This window comes from Buteo buteo, chromosome 11 (genome assembly GCF_964188355.1).
Source record: "Buteo buteo chromosome 11, bButBut1.hap1.1, whole genome shotgun sequence".
Lineage (NCBI taxonomy): Eukaryota > Metazoa > Chordata > Aves > Accipitriformes > Accipitridae > Buteo > Buteo buteo.
In genome coordinates, this window is record NC_134181.1 from 38,959,809 (window position 1) to 38,983,759 (window position 23,951).

Here is a 23,951-nt window from a genome sequence, read left to right on the forward strand (position 1 = left end):
TGAAGTGCTCCAGCAGTGAATGCGTTAAATGTTTTCACCAGAGACTTTAAAAAAAAAAAAAAAGGCATATGGTGGCTATGCCAGAAAAAGCTTACTTTATAAAAGAGTGAAAAGCCTCTCACACATGACAGCAGGAAAGAAAGAGTAGACGGTTTCCTTTGTAGCAGTTTGTAATCTTAAAAAGAGGGCTGAGCCCACTTGAGCGAGACCTCCCTCCCGAAACTGCCGGGATCCTCTCCTTCCACCCTGAGCAAAGCAGGCGCCTTCGCGAAAGGAGGAAAAGCCTCCCGGCTGCCTCCAACGGTGTAGGACTAGCCATGTCTACGGGGAAGATCTGCTGCTTGGTGCTGCTGACCCTGGGGGTCCTGGCCGTGGTCGTGGCCCTCGTGGTCATCCTGACTCAACCCAAGTGCGGTCCTCAGCGCTACCTGCACGGTGCCGTGGCTGCTGACACCGAGACCTGCTCTGTCATCGGCCGGTATGTGCACGGACCTCGCGGTTTTTCGGGTTCTATGTTGGGGACTCAGACTGACGGACAGGACGTGTCCTACCTACAGGAGCGAGCTGGGTTTCTGCCCCATCTCCGGTTCTGGGGCTGAGCAGCAATGCTGCTGCCTGGGTGCTCTCCCTGGGTAGTGGAGCAGCTCAGAGAGCAGATGGAGCCCTGCCTCTGCGGTGGATGATTATTTTCCTTACCCAATGTCACAAAAAAATTGCAGCAAATTGGCCTTTTGGAAGGTACAAATATTTATAGTGTACAAATACAAGGTTGTTTTTAAGTAGGGAAGCGGGAAACTAATTGTTTATTTCATGGTGGTAAGTGGCTTAGAAATGAATTAAGGAAGAAGTGAGAGGAGCGAGCAGAAAGCCGCAGCTGGGCTTCCCCAGAGGCAAGGAAGGCAGGCTGGCTCAGTGGGTAAGGGGGACTGGGCATCCCAGCCTTTAGGGTGTGAGTTTCTGGACTGAAGCCTGCAGCAAGTGTGTCTGCTATCGAGGAAGACACTCTGTATTGGAAAGCAAAGAGCAGATTTAATCGAAATTCAGCCAAGATAGTATAAGTACAAAAGACATACTTACATTGCTTGGAAGGAAAGATGAAGGTTTAAAAAACCTCTCTAGCTGCCCAGGTTATAACGCTTCAGTTTGTGTAACAACTTCTCTCTCAAACATTTTGACTCCTAGGTTATTACTTTACCATTACTGTACTTCAATTCTTAAACATTTGCATATATGAAAGTAGAAGGATGGAACTTCACAAGCTACATGTGACGCTGGATGCTCCAGCAATGGATGCTGGAGCTGTGTGCTCTACCTTGTGGCTGGAGGAGTGAGATCAGACGTAGTGCCCTTACACCATGCTTGCCATGTCGCACATGGGGTTCTTGAAATGACATGCTGACACAGCATTTGTGAGTAGTTGGGGAAAATGTACTGTGGCTGCACATATGTCAAGGAACGAGATGGGTTTTTTTATGCTATACATTATGGGATTATCCAAAGAATCTGCTGGAAAACGACAGCGCTTGTTTTGCAGCTATTGTAATTTTTATCAGCTGGAAGGCACTGAAGTGAGAGCCACAAAAATCTGTGTTGAGGTAGACAGCTGAGAAACTTTGGCTAGCTGGCTACTGCTGCTGGGCTGTCATCTGTTTTCTTCTCTCTCTCCGCAAGAAGCTCCACCTGCTTCGGTAGCCTCAACCATTGCTGTAGCTAAGCCTCCAACACACTTGCTGACAAGGTCTGTGGAGTCCCTCCAGTCTGACAGACCACCTTAAATTTCCTACAAATAGTTTGCCAGTGATCCCCACAAAACTCTGCCCTTGCTCCAACTTCCCATCACACATTTTCGCCCAGCCTGGGGCATCTGCACGTCATGTCCTGCTGCTCCAAATGTATCCGATCTCTCCCCCAGCCCTGCCAAGCCCCCTGGATCTCCCCAGCCAAGACTATTCCCCTCCTTCACCTTGGCTCTGCACTGCTCACTCTAAGCCACATGGTTAGCTCTACTCCCTTACTGTTACATGCTGTCTGCTGCTTTTCCTGGTGTCCTTTGCCTCCAGCCATTCTTGGAAACCTTGTGCTCATTTCATGCTGTCCTTGTACTTTGAATGAACCGAACTCCTGTGTTCTCCCAGCTTGAGCTATCTGCTCATGTTCTTGCAACAGACCATAACAGAAGAAGTAAAACTGTATAAAAACGTTCCCCTGCAACAGAGCTTGTGATCAGAAGGTTTGTATAACATTTGCCCCTTTCTTTGTCATTGTCATATTTCTCTTTGTCCCCACTGGCCCACAGTGGTAGCTTGCAAGGAAGGAACATCTTTTCTTTGGAAGAAGCTTACTGCATGCTCTGTACTGCACGTGATCGTGTTCATTTTCTCCCAGACATTTCTGTGCTTTTATATCTGTATATCACATTTTAGCTCTTAGCTATTAGCACGTGATAGTCACCACTAAATTAATTCCCACAGCAATCTGCAAAGTGAGAAAATGATGTTATCTCACTGGTATAAATAAGGAAGTCTAACATGGCAATTATCTGCATGGATGCCACATCAGGGTCGCTTTGACCAAGGTCTCTGCCTTTCAGAGCAATCTCCGCTGCTCAGGGTACATCTCACACTGACCTCCTGTGTGACTCTGCAGGGTGAGGGCTTCCTTGAGCCTGACCCAGAGGTCTTGACGGCAGCGTCAGTAGCTGAGGACCATACAGAGGCCTCCTGCTTAATCTTTGCTGAACAAGGTTTTAGCGTCACATGGGGATTTTGTCGCAGCAGTAGCAATAAAATCCAATTTCTCAGAGTCATCTTAGCCATTTGGCGCTGCTGTCCCCACCTGTGAGCTGCCACTTCATTTGCCACTGAAGTTCAGCAACAAAGCGAGAGCAAAGCCAAGCGTCCCTCGATGCGTAACTCTAACTCCTTTCTGCACACTGCCCAGCCAGTCAACTGAGTGTTTCTGAGATTACAACAGTGCTCTTGATTTCTGCTGCTCAAAAATAATTCAACTCCCAAATTCATGAGACTTAGGAAAGATGAAACAAGAAGAAATAATTAATCTTGGGTTTTTCTGTTTCTTACTAAAAGTACTGTATTTAGGTCTTCACTCTTCTTCTGCAGTTATGCAAACATTTGCGAATTTTTACACTGGTTGTTTGGACCCGGAATACTGTAAAGATTTGAGGAGCTAGGCGAGCAATCATGAATGGTGAGATTCCCAAGGGCACAAGAGCCGGGACCTGTACTGCGGCTCCCGAGTCCCTGCTGGCCCCTTTGCTACCTGTGCTGCTGCTGCTCTTTCTCTTCTGCCTAATGACTGCCTCACCCCAGCTCTGTGGCTGCTCCTTCCCACACGTACCCATCTCCCTGTGCCGGTGTTTGAGCCTGTGCCGTCACTACTGCTCTTCTCGTGCTACCAACACGCCACCATCCCCGCTCCCAAATTGCTCAACCTTATGGGCTTTCTTCTGCCCTGATCCTGCCTCCACAGCTCAGCCACCTCACTCCTCTCCCGTCTCCTCTGTTTGAGGCAGGACATGGCCACTATCCTTGCTCGTGGTCCAGCCCGGGGAGCACTGAGTACTAAGGATAATAATCTCCTTGTTTTTTCCATGCCCCAAAGCTGTGGCTGTTACCAGATGCAGTTTTTTTGAGGAAGCTGTGCTTAGCCTCTGCAGCTCAGGGTTGGAACAGGCTCATTTCCGCTATTATTGCTTAGAAAACACAGGAGAATTAATCTACCAAAACCAGTTAATTCACTGATGACCACACACATATGCATTTTTGTATACATAAAAATAAGTAAAAAAATTTGTATGATCAAAATTTTTATTGATCAGGTTTTTTGTTGTGTTTTGGGTTTTTTTTCCCCCCAAAGCAAACAATTTGGTCAAATGAGAGTGAATTGTTTGAACTGGAGGCAGACTACATCTCTGGTTTTGTACTTGCACATTTCAGAACCACCTAACAAATTTCTAGAGGAGTTTAAAACAAGTAAAATAAGATAAAAGAACAAATTTCCTCAGTCTAATTTTTTGGTAATTGCTGAATACTTTTCGTGGAAACATACAAAAAGGAAAAGAGTGACCTCCAGCACCACGGGAAAAACAATTAGGCTCGGTGGCTTGGGTATGGCAAAGCTACAATCAAATGAAAACCACATGTTGTAATTGAACCTGTCAGCCTGCCCGCCCCATGGGTGAGGGCAGGACTCATTGCAACTAGTCCCTAAAGACACATCACAGAGAGATTCAACAGTGCCGGTTTGTCCCTGCTCTCCCCCACTGACCCCACAGACCCTCTCTCTGTCGGGACCCTGGGCTGCCCCCCCGCAGCCACCCCTTTCATCCTGCAAATCCCCCCCGAGCTCCCAGGAGCCCATGTGGGGGATGCTCGGAGAACCTCCACTGCGGGATGGGAATGAAATCAATCGCACTGCTCTGGCGCCTAAAGTCTTGGAAGCTAAAAGCGGCACCTAATCTCTGACCTACTTATAAATTTTATTCTTTAATTAAAAAATCTTGTTTCCTTTAAAAAAGAAAAGAAACTCAAACCACATGCTCTGTGAGTTGTCATTAGTAGTAATGAAATTCCTGTGGCATTACATGATGCTGTGTTAGTTTAAAATGCTGCTGTTTAAGACAGAGTCTTTGTGGGCTCCTAATAGAACTTTCACTTGAACTTATTGAGAATAACCGAACTGAACCTCTTGCCTGAAGACCAGTCTTGTCTTTTAACAAGTGGGATGGTGGGTTGGGGGGAAAACACCTCAAGGCCCTTGTGTTAGAAGGGTCGGTGAAGGAACCGCGTGCCTCTAATACGTTAGTACAAGCAGGAGATGGGGGACAGACTCGCAGCCCCTGTTTGCTGCTCTTTTTCTTCAGTTGTGCTCAGCTGTCATCTTCAGGCTTGGGTTTTCCAGCTCTGGAGTTGGTGTTTGTATATTCTGGGGCTGTGTAACGTTGGACTTTCTGAAATCTTTATGCAACTCTCTGGCTCCCTGCAGAAAGTGAGCAATCTCAGCAAGCCTCCAGCGTGTCCTCATCCTTGTTGGCAGGTCCTGTGCTAGACTTGCTCTTAGCCATCAGTGCTGAACAAGGTTGGGTCTTTTGCTGCAAGTGGTTTTACTGCTGGGAGTTGGGGACTGAAAGCAATGTTGTGCAACTGTCCGGTCCAGACGGGGGCCCTGTGCTGGAAGGAAAATCTTGTCCCTGAATGAAGTGAAACACTTTGCTGAAGAGGGGTCAGAGGCTAAAAGACAAGTCAGAGCAGTTTTTAACCCAAGGATGTGGATCTGATATCAAAGTCCACCTCAGTAATTTGTCCTCATGTCAAGAAGCCATGAGGAGACAGGAGGAGGTGATTGCTCTGGCAGTGAGCGGTACCCAAACCCACCTTCACCTCCAACTCTGAGCCACTTCTTCCCTCCTGGCAATGGAAGAGGCTTTTTCCATCAACCATGCAAAAAGCTTTATATTCCCTACCAACGTGCTGTCTGAGCTCTGCCATCCACTGCTCTGCAGCCGCTTGTTTCCCAAATGGCAGAAGCAAAAACCAGCATAAGGCCAGGGAGAGATTTAGGAAAAGTGCTCATTCCCAGCGATGGGATTCGCTGCAGCAAGGCGAGCCGACCTGACCTGGCCCAGCAGCCATCTCTGATCCCACTTCTCCAGCGTAGCTTAGCATAAACCCTGGGAACTGGCTTTTTCTAAAACAAACACCCGCCTGGGGGATAGGGTGGTGGGGAGAGTGAGAATGGTGAGAATTTAACAGTCAGAAAATGTCTGCGGTCCTGGGAAGCTCAGTTCTAGGCAGAGAAACTGCTGCAAAAATCCTTTTCAGTGATGCCCCAGCAGCATTTCTGATCAATGTTTACATCCCAAAGGATTTGCTTTCCCTTCCTCTTGTATTTTAAGTTTTAAATTTGGCAACTGGCCCTTTTTTACAGAAACAGCTGTTCCTTTTGCTCTTCATAAATCTTAAGCAGGCAGCTGCTATATAACGGGTGGTCTCCCAGGCCCCAGCTTTCTTTAGCAGAAAAAAAAATAGTCAGTATAATTTAATACCTTAGCATTTCCAGTGTATTTAAAATGGCTTCAAGGCTCCTTCTAGCCCAGGGCAGACCAGCAGACTTGGTCTGCAGCCCAGCACAGCCCATCTTTGCTGTGAGGACTGCGAGAGCTCAGTGCCATCATTCACCCTTCCTGGAAAGGTGAATCTGTTTTGCTGCTGCTGGAGCGGGACTTGGTTGTTAACATCCTCTCCTGCTCCTGACTTGAAGGAAACTCCACTAATGGCCAAACCCTAAAGCTAAAACTGAGTGGCAGGAAGGATATAGGACAAAACATGTTGTTATCAGATCTGGTCAGCTGTAGCACTAAGATATCTCGAGAGAGAGATCTGGTAAGATACAATTTGATTGAGAGCTCATGTGTCTCTAAAGGGTTTTGCATTATAAATAAGCTAGTTGTAGCAGTGATCCATATAAAGGGAGCACCCTAATGGGACAGGGTGTGCTCTGCCAGTATAGCTAAGTGAAAAAGACATACTGGCGCTAAATTCCCCAGGCACCACTTCCAAGGAAGTGGCAGGGCTCTGGCTGAAAGTGGGTGAGCCAAGTGTGGTATACCAAGAGCCAGCTCAGAGAGTGGTTTTTTTTTTTTGTTGTGTTTCCATCTCCAGAGAGACTGGAGTAAAAGCTGTCGGGACTGGGGGGGCCAGTCTGCAGATAGCGTAGAATGGCTGTGGGCCCTGGACCCTGCACTGATGATGGGAGACACATATCAGACCTCCTGGGTAAAACTGCAAAGCAGCTCAAAAGGAATCTTGTTAATAGCCCTGATGAGGATTTGGTTTTACCCTTGCTGGGTTCAGTTGTTTCTGAGCTTGAGCTAAAAGCCTGATTTTAAGGCTTGCTTTTCCTTAGCTACCACTGTGCCTGTCCTGTGTTATGGGACACCCCCTGTGCTGGGGTGCAAGTGAAAAACTTGGCAGGCACATGCAACCCCACAGAACCAGGGAAACAACATCAGTGTGGTGTGTGAGCCCTCCAAGATGTGTTTGTGAGACTTGGGGCTGCGAGTGCTTCCTGCCAGGCTGGGAAAAGCCAAGATAATGCCTAGTTTGGGAGAGAAATCTCAGCTCCCCGTCCCCCTAACCCCTGTCCCCCAAAGAAGCAGCAGGCAAAGGACTATGCCCAGCATCACACAGCCCATCCTGTACTAAGATGGTCTCAGCTGCTGCACACTGTGCTAATGGATGGGAAGCCTTAGCTCTCCATCCCGTGGTGCTCACTGAAAGGCAGCAGGTGACTGGAAAGCCCTCCTTCCCTTGAGCAAGAAACAGGTTTGACTCTGTGTTGTTAGATGCGGTATTTGCCACCAGAGGTGACAGTGACAGTTGCCACCGATATAGACACAGTAGACAGGAATGGAGAGCACTTTTGGATTATCTGGAAATTCTGCTTTTCTTGTCATCTTGTTTATATTGCAAAATGTGGTTAATGAGGGCTAGTGACCAAGGACAAAGCAAAACATGCTTTGCTTTTCTGTGAAAAGGTGTCCCTGTGTTGGCTGCTGGTGTCGTTTTTTGCTCTATATTGTGTTAACACCAAGGACTCACAGCCAAGAATTGGGGCACCACTGTGCTAGGCACAGAGCAGGAACAATAAAGACTACCTCTGGCTTTCCTGCCTTCCTGAGGCACACACAATGTCAGTCTTGGGCATGACCCATCTGTAAGTTATTGGGTGGACTAGCAGGCTGGAGTAATCACTGCTCATAAATAAGGACTTGATTTGCCTTGGCCATGCCAGGCAGGATGTGTCCATCCTGGCAGCACTGCTGAAGTCCTCTCTGCTGGCCGGTGAATGTCCTCCTCCCACTTGTCCCTTGATGCTCTCAGGAAATCTGTGTCCCTTTTGCCAATGGCAGTAACAGTCCAGGTCCCAGCTCCCTGCAGAAGTTTTCTGCACTCTTTAGCAGTTAGCTACACCTTTTCTGCTGAGACTGAGACCTCATTTGTGCTCCCTGATCTCAGTGGGAGCCAAGGTTATAGCTATAAACTGGAGTTTACAAGGCTTATGTTATCCTGGCTCTATGTCTAACTGGGAATGTTGGAAGGAGGGAGCATGGCTAAGGTCATGCTAAGAAGCTCTCAGGTTTCTATGGTTTGTGCATATAGCACTACTTTTGTGGTAGGTAAAGGGTATTTAGGCCACAATGTCGCTTCTATAAACAAATACTTGGGAACACCAAAAAATCTTGGCATCATCCAGAAACAGGCCATCTAGGCGTACAAATATTAAATTAATAAATTGATTAACTGTGCTCACCCTTTAGAGCATGCTAAGTTAATGCAGTTCCAGTGCAGAGCATGCTGGCGTGGGGCAGATCAGTGGCAGGGGGGAACAGCTCATCTTTTGGAGCAGGCAGACGACCATCACCAGATGAGACAAGGAGGGATGAGGATCTTCATCAGGGAGTGCTCCTCCAGGCACAAGTGTTTCTGGGGGCATGGTGAGGGTGGATGGCACTGGCTTCAGAAGAAGAGTGGCAGGAGCATCCCAGGACAAGAGGTAGTGCAAGATGCTCAACCACTTACTTACACAACTGTGAATATGGCTGGGAACTTGGGTGAGAATCTGGTGCTTTTCAGGCTTTGGGAAAATGTGTCTGATGTTCCATGTTAAGGTCTTAATGCATTGCATTGAAATGAATATCATACAGTCTCAAAGTTTCTTTTTTAAAGTTGTTTTTCACTGCAAATTATCTCAGAACCATGGTTTTCCCTGGCACCAGGCTTTGTACATGTGCTGCCTCACAGCCCATAATCCAGGGGCTCTGGGGTGCGCTGTCTCAGGCCAGTGTAGTGGTCCTTCTCCCATCTTTTCCCAGTTTTCTAACATTGGGTCTGGGCCTTCTGCAGGGGTAACTCAGCTTCTCATGAAGCCCTCGTGTCGTTCCCTTCTATTGTTAGGAATTAAAAAGCTTCAGTTTCAGAAAAAAAACCACCCAGGGACATTCATGGTGAGAGTCTTACCCCTGCTGCAAGGCGATGAATGGGTGAGCCTGAGCCTCAGTCCCCATTTTCAGATCTACAGCCAGGGAGCACTTGCTGCTAGGAGGCTAAAAGTCATGCAGACCCCAAACAGAAAGCCCGGTGCTTCCCTACCATTTCTTTTCTCCCCACTTGTCCACATGCCATTTCCTTACAGGCAGTAGTTCCAAAGGCACTTAGAGAAAGAAAGGAAAGCCACAATCAGTGTGTCTGCTGGCAGCATCCTGTTCCCAGCCCCAGCAGGTCCCAGCTGCATCAATGGACATAAAATAAACAGCAGTCTCTATACGCGCTCTGTGTTCCTGTCGCAGCCTCTGGGAGCAGTTGCACTCCAATTAATGAACTATTCGACTTTCCCTTCTGGCTTTGCCTTATCTAAGCAGTATCTCAAGCCAAACAGAGAAACCTTCCTAGCAAATACCAGTGCTAGCTACCGGCAGCCTGTGCAAGGAAACCCCACCCCACCGCATTTCTACTGCAACAAAAATGGGATTTTTTTACAGCTGTGCTTGAGGGAAGCATTTGTTGAGACATGTTTCTCTAGCAGAAACTCATTGCTATCAATGGCATGAGGCTGCCTTAATGCTTGTGTATCCTTTGGTGTGGCTGTACCTAGGTAGAAACAGTTGAGGTTTTGGGGTTTTTTTCCTGTTTGGTTTTCTGATTGTTTGTTTTGCCTTTGGGGATACAAGGACGGGCTAGGATTTTTGTGCTAATATCACATAAGCCCAGGAAGGCACACTATAGGAGCAATGAAGTAAGGCCTGAATTTTGTGCTAATTGACATGTTAAGTCTCAGGAGTTTGCTTCACACGGACCCTGCTTCAGTGCCCCTGTCCTGTTGACCAGCATATGCCGTTTTATTGGGAATGGTAGGTGGGGAGCTAGAAATCAGTTGTTTGCTTCACAGCACGTGGAAAGCTCTCTCCTCTGCCGAGAGCGTCCTTCTCCACGTCTGGGAGCTCCTTGCTGTCCCTTTTTGTCAACAGCTTTTGTGAGCAGCTGCGGTTCTCTCTGTCCCATCACTCTTTCCTCAGAGGAAGACCAGCCTTGCACAGGTCTGGCCCCTGACTGCTCTTTCCTCCTGCAGACTCTCCCTTCTTTCCCACTAGTTTTTCTTTCTCACTTCCACAAAGGAAGGCACCTTTCTCTACTCTCACACCCTACACTGCTGCCAATAGCTTTCTCCAACTGCTAATTGCTCTCATCAAGTTAGGGCTGCCTTGCAAGTGCCCCAGGGAGACGTTTTCACGTGGCTCTTCCATTCCACGATTCCTGGATTTTAACACTATCTTTTTTCCTCCCTTTCCACCACAGGGACATCTTGAAAAGCGGAGGCACAGCTGTGGATGCTGCCATCGCTGCCTTGATCTGCACCTCGGTGATGAACCCTCAGAGTTCAGGCCTGGGTGGTGGGGTCATATTTACCATCTATAATGCCAGCACAGGTATGGGCCAGCCCTGGCCTCTCCAAGGTTCCACGTCTCCCTGCAGTCACCCAGCTGCTGTGGAGAAGTCAGAATCCTTCATGTTCTCTCAGAGCAATTTTTTCTGAACATAAAAGCTGCATCCTTTGATCACAAATCACGCTTTTGCTCTTAACCCAAAACATCCATTACAGGGAGCGCATCCTTTCACAGCAAGAATGTGTGTGGCAGGGGAAGGAGCTTTGGATTTCAAATGAACTGACTTTTTACCTTTCCTTCCCCCTCAAACCAATCCCAAGCTATATTTCAAAGAAGTCACATAGTTGACAGCGCAGCAAGGTGTGAGAGGGAGGCAGGCGGGAGTGGGGTGAGGCACGTGTGCTGGCAATGAGCACAGCGATATGGGCTGTTGCTGGCTGGGACTTCAGGGGCTCATCCTGCACCAGCAGCTCAGGCAGTACCTGCCGACACGGGGGGCTGCATCTCACGCTGCCCTTGCTGGCGTGGGTAGGACTCCCTAAAAGCAGCGGTGAGAGTTCCTGTCCCAGGAGATGCATCTTCACTTCAGAAGTCTAAATCTAGCAATGTTCAGGACCCGCTGGGAAGCCTTTCTGTGTTTGGCTGAACCCCTAGTGTTGTGTTCTTGCTTTTATGATTTTTGTGTTGGTTTTTTTTTTTTTAACTGTCTTGGCTCCCAAAAGCCCCCAGAGCTTACAGATCCAAATAGTAAAATCAACAATGAACACAGTAAAAACATTGTAGTCTTAAAAACCCTGCCAAGTAGTCTCACAGAGTCACGGGTCTGGAAATGCTTGGGTGTATCTTATGCAATAGCATAATTTGGCAAAACACCTATATTTTTCTTTTTTCCCTTTTGGCAGAGCCATGTAACTTTGTCTCCTATTAACAGTCCGCTTGTGCCACCTGAATTATCCTGCTGCACAGAGCCGCACATGGCCACGCATGGCTTGGGTGCTTGGTACACTAGGTAGCACCGTGGGCTCCTGCAGGACAGCTGGCTCTGCAGACTTTGATAGAAGATAAATACAAGTCAGAGAAGGAGGCAAAATAATAGGCTAGACCTGAAAAACAAGTGTATACAGGTGGGGTTTTTGTGTGGTTTTTTTTTTCCTTTCAAGCTTCCTGATACATAGAGGGTCTTTCAGTATCACCATTCTGCTTGTAAACATGATGGACGTACCTCACCATCACTTGAAAATGGCCCACCAAGGAGCATGAGGCTCATGTTATGGGTCTGATGTCCCACCTGTGGAGAAAGTGCAGGAACCTGCAAATCAGATGTGAAAGAGCACATCCCAGCCCATGTTCCTGGCCCAAAATCCCACGGCGGGGACCTTAACTGGCTGGAGACAAGCCCTGGCCTTGTGCCTGTACCTTCACTGCCTCTAGGTAGGCATTGCTTGGTTCGCTCTAAATAAAAGCATGGGAGCCAACGACAGCGTGTCGACTGCAGCCTGACCCTGCAGGTGTGTTTGACACATTTGGGAAAAGGCTTCAGGGCAATTCAGCACGGTGTGGCGGGCTCTGGGCTCGCGGGCTGTGCGGTGCTCACAGCTGGCTGAAACGTGACGTTCACCTGCTTCAGGAAGACAACGTTAAGCGTTTCCCCTTTCTCCTTTCTAGGGACAGTCGAGGTGATCAACGCCCGCGAGACAGTCCCACGGGAGTTTCCGCGGAATTTATTGTCCCACTGTGCTGCTGGTATCCCCATTGGTAAGGACGCAGACTGGGCCGTGAGAGCTGTGCGCCCTCCTGGTGTGTAGTGCACAAAGCTCAGGGTGGGGGAACCGAGGACCTTGCTGACTTTATCTGAAGTTCTATTTAACTGGTCGTGCTCTTCCTGAATTGACTTTTGCAAAAGTAAGAAAAAATACTAGGTCCGTAAAAATTCCTAGTAACAATTCATAGTACCATTGGCAACCTGACCAGTGAGGGGGTGGGGAGCAGAGCATGAGGAGAAATCACAGGGTAATTTCTCTTCATAGGAAGTCTGCATTTCAAGACCAGATCTCCCAAAGCACTCATTTCCCAGCAGTTCTTACAGAGAAAAATAACCTCAATAGCTGCTCAGACTTTCTGGAAACAAAAGAAATCAATCTAGTGGACTTGCCCATCTCCTTACATTGGGGAAGGATCCTGACAGCACCAGGAGTTGAGTTTCTGGGCTCCACCTTAGCTGAGCTACCTCGGCCCCATCCGAGGAGGCTCCACGTCCATTTGCTGTTTCCCATTTGGCAGCAGGCACTCTCGCTTCAGCAGCACATCTTGGATCTCTCCACGTTTCGTGCTGCATTCATTCCCCTTCTGTAGCACGTTTTCTTTTGAGATGTGTCCTAGTTCCTGGAAGAGATGTTCTTATCCTTGGAAGAAGAGCCTGAAAAGGAATCAGGAACAGCTCTGGTTGGAAGGGACATTTGGAGGTCTCTGCTCCAACTCCTGCTCAAAGCAGAGTGATGCCAGAGTTAGTTCAGGCTGCTTGGGGCCTTGTCCTGTCACATTTTTTAACTTCTCCAAGGATGGAGCGTGTCACAGCTTCCCTTGTTTTAGTGTTTGACCAGGCTCCCCCTGCATGGCTGCTTTTTCTCTTATCTCCAGCTGTCATCTCCCATGCTGCAACATGTGCCTCTTGTGCTTTCATCATGTACCTCTGAGTCTGGCTCCAGCTTCTCTATACCCCTTCTATTAGGTAGTGGAAGAAATATATGAACAGAAAAAGGAAATTAAAAAAAAAGCCACCTGCTTTTAGAAGCCTTAGTCCTGCCTGTACAAATCCACACTTCCATTGGAGTGCTTTCAGAGAGGTGAAACAGGCCAATGACTTACTGGGTGTGACAGTGCTGTTCTGCTTCTCAGGTTCCCCCTGGATTGGTGTACCGGGAGAACTTCGTGGGTATGAAGAAGCCCATAAACGATATGGCCGCTTACCATGGAAAGCCCTATTTGAACCAACCCTCAAGCTACTTTCAGAGCCACTTCTAATTTCCCCGGTTATGGACAAAATATTCCGTCACCCACAGTTCTCCAGAATAGGCAAAAGACTGTGGTAAGACCCATGAATTAAATTGCAGTGTGAGGACCACTGTTCCCTCATCTTCAGACCCTTCCTCTGACACGCTGACATGGAGCGCCGGCTGCTGCTGCAGCTTCTGCTCAGTAAATACTTGCTCTAGAGAGGAAGGGAATAACAGAAGTTTTTTTAAAAAACTTTTTTCTGTCAGCAACTTTTTTTTTTTGTAATTTAGAATGGCTTGGCACAGCAAAACTGCCTGCTAAGCACATCTGCTCATGAGGAGGAGCTGCCTGTATGTGGCCTGCCTCCATCTGTGTGGAAATCGTCCCCTGACAGCAGGGCCCTACAGCAGACGCTCGTTTGGAGAAGCCCCACTGACCCAAGCCAGGGTCAAAACATTAGGTCCCGTAGAGGAAACTTTGTCTGGGGAAAGAGTGCCTGGTGCTGTGGGTAGCAATCGGCTGAGAAGAACTTTTCTCCATGGGACTGCAGCTCAGCACTAGCTTGGAAAGTATACCACATGCATAAACCAGATCAGCTTTGGGCAGGAAAAAGAGATTAGCGCTGAGGACTGAATAAGCACATGGTGTAAACTGATGGATGTTCTTCTTTAACAGCCCACTGATATGTGACGGTCAAAATTTTTTGAAGCTTGGAGACACCTTCAGGTGGCCGGCGCTGCAGCAAACACTGAAAGCTGTAGCGGAAAATGGAGCTACAGCATTTTATGGGGGACAGATAGGAAAAGCCCTGGTGGAGGACATTAGGAAGGCCGGTAGGTAACAGCTGTTGTTAATGCTAATAGACAGGCCTTTTCCCAGCAATTGGCTAACAGTGAGTTGGTACCAGGGGAAAGCCAACACATGCCATTTGCTTGCCACTTGGGGTGGTACCTAGCATGGGAAGGGGCCACCTTTCCCCAATTCTTGTAACTCAGGCCCAGAAGCAGGGCTGAGAGCCACCTACTGCTCCAGCATTCACCCACAGTGCTCATGCACTGGCCTTTCCAACGCCCTTAGGCTTTGTGATGTCCTGGGGTTTGGAGGTAGATGAGGACACATGAAGAACATTGCTGTGCTTGTTGGAAGAAATTTGGAGCGTACAGGGATGGCTCTCTACAAGCTTTACCAATGCTCTGATGTAGCCAGCCCATAGCACCTTGTAGAAGTTAATGTGCTAATGCCAGCTACCCATCTGGTTTTCTCTTGAAGGGTCCAATATCTCACTGGAGGACCTTCAGGCATACAAAGCAGAGGTGTCCTCAGCTCTGAACATTACCCTGAACAATCACACAACAGTGTTTTCTCCTGGACCGCCCATGGGAGGTGCTGTGCTCATGTTCATCCTCAAGATATTGGAAGGTAAATTCCTAAGGGAAAAGGGGCAGCAAGAGGTTTGCAAAGAGTGTTGCTCTAGAGCATTAGAAAAGTAACGGGCAGAAATGGAGTTGGTGAGCCCATATGGGCCCCAAAGCAGCAGTGTGACCATACTATGCAGCAGGATGATGAACTGGCTCATTCTTACAGTGGATCAGCATCACCATAGCTGCTGCAAAGGCCAAAGGATACACTATTTTCCCAAGGCTTCAAGAGGAATTGAAGTCACAGCAGAAATTAGTACTTGGTTGTTTCGGTGTCCACGTCCTGCTAAAGCATAGGGGAAACTTGATAAGAACTGGGATGGGGAAAGGAGGTTGCTTTCAACTTTTTTTTTTACAGTTCTTGAAAAAACATTGCCCTGGGTCTATTAACGAAATTATTTCATGCTGCTCCGTAGAGTATAAACTCCATGAAGCATCACTTGCAACACCTGAGGAGAAGGTAGAAACCTACCATCGCATTGCAGAGGCCCTGAAGTTCGGCAACATGCTAAAACCCCATATGAGTGACCCAGCCTTCTCCAAAGCTCAGGTGAGCTGACATGGTGCATGGGGGCAGCCACAGACACCCACAGCACAGACAGCTGCTTCTACACTGCTGCTTGGCACAGAAGGAGCAGGGAAGTCAATTTTCTGCTTTCTTTTTTTAAAACCTGCATTGTCACAAACTCATTTTAGCCTACGTGCTAAGCCTTCAAGCAGGCTACCCATTGCCCAGACTATCCTGCCTGCCAGCACAACGCTACGGTACCAAGCAACGCTCTGACACCCTCCTGCTTTGCAGCCATGGAAGAAAAGAAAATACTCAGAAGTGCTAGTCAAGAGGAATGGTGCTCAGTTGGCCTAGGCAGAGGCAGGATTAGGCCATTTATTTTGTCTGCAGCTTCTGTTCAGCTGTAGCTGGCGTTCACTTGAAAGGATGATCACGTTCTCATGCCAATGCTGAGGTGCCACAGTACTGAGCTTGGTTCATTTTCTGTGAGGACAGTGGCCTTGGGGTTCAGGCTGGGGCTGAATGCTGCCAGTGCAGGTCTCCAAGCTCTGACTATTGGGGCTGAATTCCCCAGGCTTCTGTGTGCCCTAAGACAGACGTGCCTGTGCTTTGGTGGCACGAGCTCAGTGTCCTCGCTGTGATTGCAGGTGACCGTGGGGAACATGCTGTCTGACAAGACTGCTGAGCTCGTCAGACGCCGAATAGATACCCGCGGTGACCACCCACTCGACCATTACAACTTCCTGGAGTCCTTCTACAACCACAGCTACAAAAGCAGGGGCACAAGCCACATCTCTGTGCTCGCCGCAGACGGCAGTGCCGTGTCCGCCACCAGCACCATCAACTTCCCGTGAGCAGCCAAGGCGTTGGTAATCGGGTCACATATAGGCCATGTACCACGTTCACAGGGTGCCTGCGAGGGCTGTTTACCAGAAATGCAAAACTCTTGGGCTTCACTTGATTTAGGCAGTCCCTTACTCGTGAATGCCTTTTTCATGTGACAGCAAAGGTCTTTGAGCATCAGCCCAAAGGAACATCATAATTCACGAAGATGTAACAACTTGCTGAGCTCTGCTGAGTTTCTGTGGGTTGGGCAAATCCCCACGTGCACTAGTAACAGGGAGCTTATCTCTGGCTCCAGCACAGCAGCACAAACACCTTTTGGACACCCTAGCTGGGCCAGTTGCAGGCTGGGAGGAGACAGAGATAACCCAGAGGGTGCCACGTTCATTTAACGTTATCCACAACAGGAATGCACCGGGCACTTGACAAGCTACTTCTTTCCCCCCTGCAGGTTTGGCTCCTTTGTGTATTCTAACCAAACTGGGATAATTTTAAATAACGAACTCGCTGATTTCTGCATGGCAAACAGAAGCATTAAACCAGGTGAGCATTCTCACCCTCAAAATAAAACACAGGGCCAGGAGATGGATATGCAGGCTGTGTACAAGTGGGCAGGGACTGTCTGTAAACTGCAGATCCTTTCCTAGGTCTGGATGAGAGCAAATTTGTTTTAACTAACAGAGGACAAAGCCCTGTAGTGTGTCTGTCTACTCACATATGCCCTTACATGGAAACATAGGAGTTTTGTCTTCTGACCAGGGAAATCAGAGATTAAAAAAAAAAAACAACAAACAAGCTGAAGCTGATCATTCATTGATGGGGAGGGGAGGGAAGAAGCTTGCTGACTTTTTAGGCTCATCTATGAAAAAGTATATAACTGCTGCACAATCAGTAATGCTATAGGCTTACAATTAGTTCTGTAACACAGCAGTGTTGATGCAGTGCTGTTGCTCTGTGAAATAAGCTATCCCTGATGCAATCTCCCTTGGGTCTGCTGTGAGAGAGAACATCAGTACTGCAATGGCAGGATTGCTGCTAATGGTTCCTCTGCTGGGTTAAATGAGCTGCAGCAAGTCCTGAATACTTGTAGGATGCCCTGTCCTGCACCAAGAGATGCTTCCTATTTAGCCTGTGCCATAAAGGTCCAGTTTCTTGCGAGATGTGTTCTCAGCATAAGGAAGCTAGTTTTCTGGAAGACTTGAGCTTTTTGAGGAATGAGCAGCAACTTGGTTTGCTATGGGGAATGCAGGACGGGTGAGGTAGATAAACTTGTGTGTCTCTCCAGCCCCCTTAACAGCCACATGGAAGGAATAATACTTTCTGCCTCTGCTCTAGGAGAGAAGCCTCCTTCAGCAATGGCGCCTTCCATTCTCATCTCCAAGACAGGAGACGTGCTGGTGATCGGAGGAGCAGGCGGGACCCGGATTATCAGTGCTACTACTATGGTGAGTAAAGAGGTACCACACAGTAACGCCTTCCACTGAGCAAGGGGAGCACACGCTGTCCTGAACAAAAGGAATGACTTTATTGCTGCTAGTACTGCTGTGTGGAAGGCAGCAGCGAAGAGGGCCTGCTGCAGACTCAGTCTGTCCTCGCCTTCTTGCCTGTAGCATTTCTGTGGCAAGGACAGGGGCTAGCTTCAGCTCTGTGGTTGAATTGCACTACCACCAGAAGAACAGGAATGGAGAAGGTCGAGAACCCACAGCAGTCGCCAGTTCTTTCAGCCCTTCCAGATTTCCAGCCATGATCGGTCCCACCTGCTTTTTCTACTCAGCTCTCCTCAGGTCTTGACTCCTCGGTACTTTGTTTTATTTGCAATTTAGAAGTCACTAATGGCTGCTGGTTGGAGGCCAGAGCAAGTGCCAGCCGCCTCGCTCAATTCTTTTTTGAAAGGCAAGAAGTTAGATTAATTAAATAGCAAGCTGAGGAAGTTATTAGGAAGAGAGGCATTGCCCAAAACTTTGGGACCCCAAAAATAAACTGATAAGCTACATGATGGAAAGAACAAGAAAAACAGAAAACCACCACCGCATGTACACAGAGTAACAAACCTTAAAGAAAAAGAGCTTGCTGAAGCACGAAGTCTAACAACTTGTTCAGCAATCAAGAAATAAAAGCAGATAAGGCCACAAGAGGAAAAAGAAGATTTATTATTATTATTATTAATCTTTCTTCAACTGGAGAGAAGCATGGGAAGGAGTCCATGCCAGGACCTGATATGAAAACAGAACAACCCTCAATAGAAAGATGTAAGATCCATCAGTAGCTACTGAATTCAAGGACAGCTCTTTGGCTCAGGGAAGGCATTCTGGGAAGTATCATTGTGTGCTCGCTCTGTTCTTATAAATGCCCTGAGCATCTGCTATTGGTCACCATGAAGACAGGAGACCAGGCTAGTAGGACTTCTGGTCTGACTGAGTCCACGTTTGCACCATCCTGCAGGCAGGATTTATAGCAGAGCTGGTCTGGCTTAACGCCAGCGTGGAGGATGGCAGCATGTGAGTCAGGTTCTTATTCAGTATCTCCAGCCAGTCAGCGTGGAATTTGTTTCATTGCAGGCAATTATAAACAAGCTGTGGTTTGGCTATGACTTGGAACATGCCATTTCAGCTCCCATCATGCATACTGAAGGTGCCAGTATCCTGTTTGAGAAACATTTCAGTGAGGTGAGTGGCTTCGCTTGGATCTTCTTGTCTTCTCCTTTTGGTGAGAAGGAGATTGCTTCTGCAACTCTCCCGAATAATCTGTATTTTGCTTCTAGCTAACCTCCTTCTTGCTTAAATCTCACTTTCTCAACCTGACCCCACATACACATCCTTCATTTTCACACCTGGCAACACCAAGACCTCAGGCCCCTGCCCCATTCACTCCATTTCCTCTTCTCTCCCCTCTACAGGAGGTTAGGAGCGGCCTGCTGAGAAGAGGACATAAAGAAAAGTTAAATGAATTTGCAATGAATGTTGTGCAGGGAATTTCCAAGGAAGGAAAATGCATCTCTGCTTACTCTGATAAAAGGAAGCTGGGGAAGTCAGCTGGATATTAGCATGAAATGCCATCACAACTCACAAAACCACAGAAGATAACTAGATTCAGAACATGCTTTGGCTTGGACACGTCAATATTGCCTGTTCCCATCAGGATGCCTCCTAAAGTATGGGCAAAACTTGTGATTGCATCTAATTCCAGTAGACTGCAAGTCACCCTCAGGCAATACAAGGATAGGTCAGCCATCCTTGTTTAGAGCTACACCCTCGATTACTTATGTGATATATGGAAAAATGTATTTCTTGAGCACATCAGGTGTTGAGAATAAGAATACAAAGTGGGAAAGGAAAATTGGTCCAAACCCCACTGGGAACACTGTGAAATAACCCAGCTGTATCTTCCATTCCTGCTGGAGAGTCTCAGTTAAGAGCAAAATTGGTTTCTTTCAGGCTGTTGCCACAATAAGCTTATTATCACTGGGCTCAGCAATGTGAAATAAGTAACTATTTTGGTTATGAGGATTACAAGAAGTGTCTATAGGGTCAGGATTTTAAAATCTTAAGCATGCAGGCTTAGAGGGTGGGTTTGGAAAGGGAAGAGAGCAAAACTCCACACTCACCCTCTTGGTTTTCCCATCCAAAGAAGCCCTGCTGTTCCCAAAAGTGGCAGATGAAATCAGTGCAGCGTAGCACAAGTCTGCTGCCCTACTAATCTCTGCCTTGGGGATGCAAAGGACCCCACAAACTCAGAGTAACTGCACCGAAGCTTCCTTCAACCCTGCACGCTGGTGACTTTGAGAATAAGCCTCCCATGGGGCGATGTGAATTCCCGGCTCCTGGGATGGACAGGCTTCAGCTTAATTCCCTGGGGGCACCTCTCCCTGTGGCGAGAGGAGTCCCAATCTGTGCCAGCTCTCCCTCCTCAATGTTGGCAGAAGATAAGTTGTCTGGGAAGGCGGGTGAGGATTGCAGTGGAAGAGCCTTTGGTTTTGGAAGCTTTATAACTTTCTTCAAAATGCAAAGGATACATGATCAGCAGACTTCTTTGTAGCCACAAGCTCAGCCTGGCCCCACAAACACCAGGACTGCTGAGAAGTGATGCAGCACTAATCAGGTATTAGCAGAATACTTTTCTCCCACAGCCTAAGGACATGCTCCAACTCCCTGTTTACCACAACTAGTCTCTAGCGTTCCTTTAAGATCACAAGGAGGAAATGGTAGGACTACTTAAGAACTATCACAGAGAGAGAAAACTTCTGGAAGAGAGACCTGAACTCATGCATCTGGACACAAAAGATCTTTTGTAGTTACTCCATAACCTTGCCCTGCTCAAAGTGGCCATGAGAATCAAACATTTAAGAAAAAAACCCAAACAAACCAAAAAACCAACCCCAAAACCAAAACAACCCCCAAAGCTCTTCTCAAATACCCAGGGGCAAGTTCCCACAATCCCCAACAACTCTATTTTCCGAAAGCTTATGAGCTGTACTTCCCTGTGGACACAGACAATATTGTGTGTGTGTTTCTGAAAGTGAAGCCAAACCAGAGCAAGGCACCAGCAGAGTCCCCTCCCCTTCACACATTAGTTCTTACCTCACACACAGCCCATGGTATTCCTAGTACAGAAACAAATAAAATCCCTCTGTAAACAAGTATTTGAGCACACACTATTAAAAAACCAAATCAAAACAAGGCCATCCACACACACCCTTACAAACAAGGCCAGACAGGTTTTAAGTCTACTTTTTTACCCACAAAGTCTATCCAATAAAGCCATAGACTTTTTGAAATCTCAGCCTTCACTTGCATTTTAACGATGGTCTGAGTGAAGCTGACTAGAACCAGATGTGTGTTTTCCTTCAGAAATTGTACACTAAAGACCGTGTAGTATGACCGCAGCTGTATCAGAGCTTAATGAAAAGGTATTCCTAAGTTACCAGATCATTACCACAAGCACTTTAATCATGCATCTGGAAGAGAAATTACTTATGTATAGAGCCAGCTCCATGCACTGCCCCCCTCCTTCCTCGTCCAAGTAGAATTTACGTTAAATCCCCTAGTTGAGGAGGGACTACTGGTTTCTTCATCAGAGCTGCTTACTCAAGCCATAGAATTGGCCCAGCATCCTGTTAGACAGCACGACAGCACTGCTGAATGTGAATAGAGAAAGGGAATAGGCCTAAAGTTTGGGGGGGGGGTGGGCAGTATTTATGTTCGTTTGGAAGGGGTTACGTTGGGGTTTTTTGTAGTCATCTTCAATCTACATCATTTGCGGAAGTTTTCTACTTTTCATTAACTCCCTTAGCTCAGCTACCAGTTCTGGGGTGCATTGGTTCTAGCGTCTGAAATCACACCCCAACTGCAGAGTTCTCACGGGGGAAGCACTTACGGGCACCAGACACCAGCTGTGGCTCACATTTAGGACCAGACAGATAAACTAGACCGGATGCTGGCTTTAGCAAGATCTGTAGTTATTTCTAGCTGGCCCAACTGAGTTTAGTTTACAAAAAGCAACCGAGAATGGCACTGGCTGGAGATGGGGAGAGCAGTTCTTGCTTCCCTATTAGGCTTCAGGCCAGCCCTCGGCAGTGCCCTGGGCCATACCTTATCATGTTTCGCTAGCAGAAAAACCAAGCCACCAAGTAACTAAGTCTCCAAGCTCCTTCACTTCTGACATACCTTAGGGTAAAGCACACCTCAGTAATCCAGCCTATCACCTTTCCAGTGCAGTACTATCACCGCTACTTCCCATCACGAAGACATAGGAATATTATCTGTAGTCCAGCGCTCACTGCAGTTTAACTACTTCGCTACTAACATTGAAACTGAGCCAATTAAGCAGTTTTAAAACCCATCACAGCTTTCATTCGCAAGACAGAAAGGAATGAGAGTGCAGATCTCACTGCAGCAGGGACTTCCAGTCCTGTAATCCTTACTAGCACAACGTCTGGTGAAGCTGAGGGATTGTACCTCCCTTAGCACCTCTGCTCTTGCCCTGCCACCTCCTCACTGCTGCTGAAATTTGCTTGGGTCAAGAGCTCCCAGTGTGATCTTTCGCCATTCATGCTCATGCCAACAGGAGAGCATTATTTTTGTACTTAGTCAACTTACACGGACTTTAAAAGCATCACTGTACAGAGGCTGCTCTATTTTCTAACAAAGTCTTTAAATTATATTTTTAATAAAGTGTTTTTAAACCTGTCTGGGAATTTCTCCTCTGTTGCCTAGCCTAACACACAAGCAGTTGTTTGAGAGAGGACTTTCACCCAGGTGTTTGCAGCAGTAACAGTTGTTCATTCTGGAGACTCAGTACGCCGCTGGAGAAACCGAAGAACTGTGCAGAAGACTGGATATGCTACTCGTCTCTAACAGCCTGGTTTTGGCATTTCCCTGTAGCCCTTCCAGAGGCTGCACTGTTGCCAAGAGAAAATTGTGGTAACCTTAGACTGAAGGACAGGGGAAAGAGGTGAACCCCCCAGTTCATGATCTGAATTGCCTTTTAACAGTACAGCTCCCTTTAAAATCAGCTGGAATGGGTCATGGCAACACGTCCTATTCTCCATACCCTGCGTTGTTTCAGGCAGTTTACACCAAGACATTACGTCTCTGCTCAGAAGCTGGGGGGGCGGGTGGTTGCATTCAAAGGGGTGGGACACGAGCAGGAAGAAATCTTTTCTTGTAGCTGAAACATCCAGACAAGCTGAATAGCCTGCAGAGTGCAATCAGGAGGTTTTACAGTATGAACCACTGACTGCCATTTGCCTATTGATACACAGACAGCCTCAATGTAGTGTGAGTAGTGGAATGTGGTATCAAAGCAGGTGGCAGAAATGCATGCCCTATGTACAAATATGTCCAAATGAAATGTAGATAATTACAGCATGCAGAAGTACCCATAGTTTTTTTTTTTTAAAAAAAAACATGTAGGATGTAAATGCAAGCTTTAGCCCAGTTTAGTTTTAACATATCAGTCCTCTATAGTGATACTGCTAAAACAAACAAAACAAATCCATTTCTGCAGAGAGTCAAGAATTCAAATGCATTTATAAGACTAGTTTTCAACAGAAGTGTTTTTAGCCATGGCAAAATCTGAGCTTTCCATAAGGGAAGTTTTGTAATATAGGTTATAAATAATAGGGAAGTTTTCTGACTAGCTAGAAGAAATTCAGGAACACAAGTAAGACTGCTGTACCACAAACTGTTAGAAGCAGCCCAGCAGCAGTTACTCAGACTTGTTTCAGAAAGCATGTTTGTCCAAAGCTGTTTCCCAGAAAACAGCTGCCTTCCGCTTTCAGAGCACAAGTTTTTTCTGTTGTAGTTCAGACTAACCATAGTGACTTTAAGGTTTCAATAAGCTTATTTTGCTGCGCAATAATTTTGTTTTTATTTCTCAGATCACACTTGGCCAAGAAAGCTCAGCCAGTCCTAAGTCCAAAGGACCAGGTATTTCCAACAAAAATCAGCTGATGCTGTTCCATACACAAAGTTGTATCAAAAGTTCCTAAAATGGCCTGCAAACTGGATTTGAACAGCAGCCTGCCACTGAGTGGCATCTATTGTGGAATTACAAGAAGTAGAAAAGTCAAAGTTTCAGTTCAGCAACAAAAGGATACATGTTTGCCCCCAAACTGATCTCATTCTTAAAGGAACACAATGACTCTAGGTTATTTACAATCACCACCTTAGCTGCACCTAACACATCATCATCAGTAATAGCTCAGGAAAAAGGAGCAGAGAGC

General features: G+C 47.1%; 1 protein-coding gene across 2 annotated transcripts; it reads left to right on the top strand.

The window, feature by feature from the left end:
- Positions 1-22,413, top strand: GGT5 (gamma-glutamyltransferase 5). Of its 2 annotated transcripts, none has more exons than XM_075041653.1 (12): positions 1-478; positions 10,374-10,504; positions 12,128-12,217; positions 13,358-13,547; positions 14,132-14,289; positions 14,726-14,875; positions 15,291-15,424; positions 16,033-16,235; positions 16,680-16,771; positions 17,564-17,673; positions 18,787-18,894; positions 19,125-22,413. In XM_075041653.1, the coding sequence occupies exons 1-12, from the start codon at positions 318-320 to the stop codon at positions 19,269-19,271; spliced, it is 1,674 nt and encodes a 557-aa protein (XP_074897754.1). In that variant the 5' UTR covers positions 1-317; the 3' UTR covers positions 19,272-22,413. The 2 variants fall into 2 exon arrangements, with proteins under 2 accessions (XP_074897754.1, XP_074897755.1); XM_075041654.1 differs by lacking the exon at positions 1-478 and adding an exon at positions 1,351-1,409.
- The last annotated feature ends 1,538 nt before the right edge of the window (positions 22,414-23,951 follow it).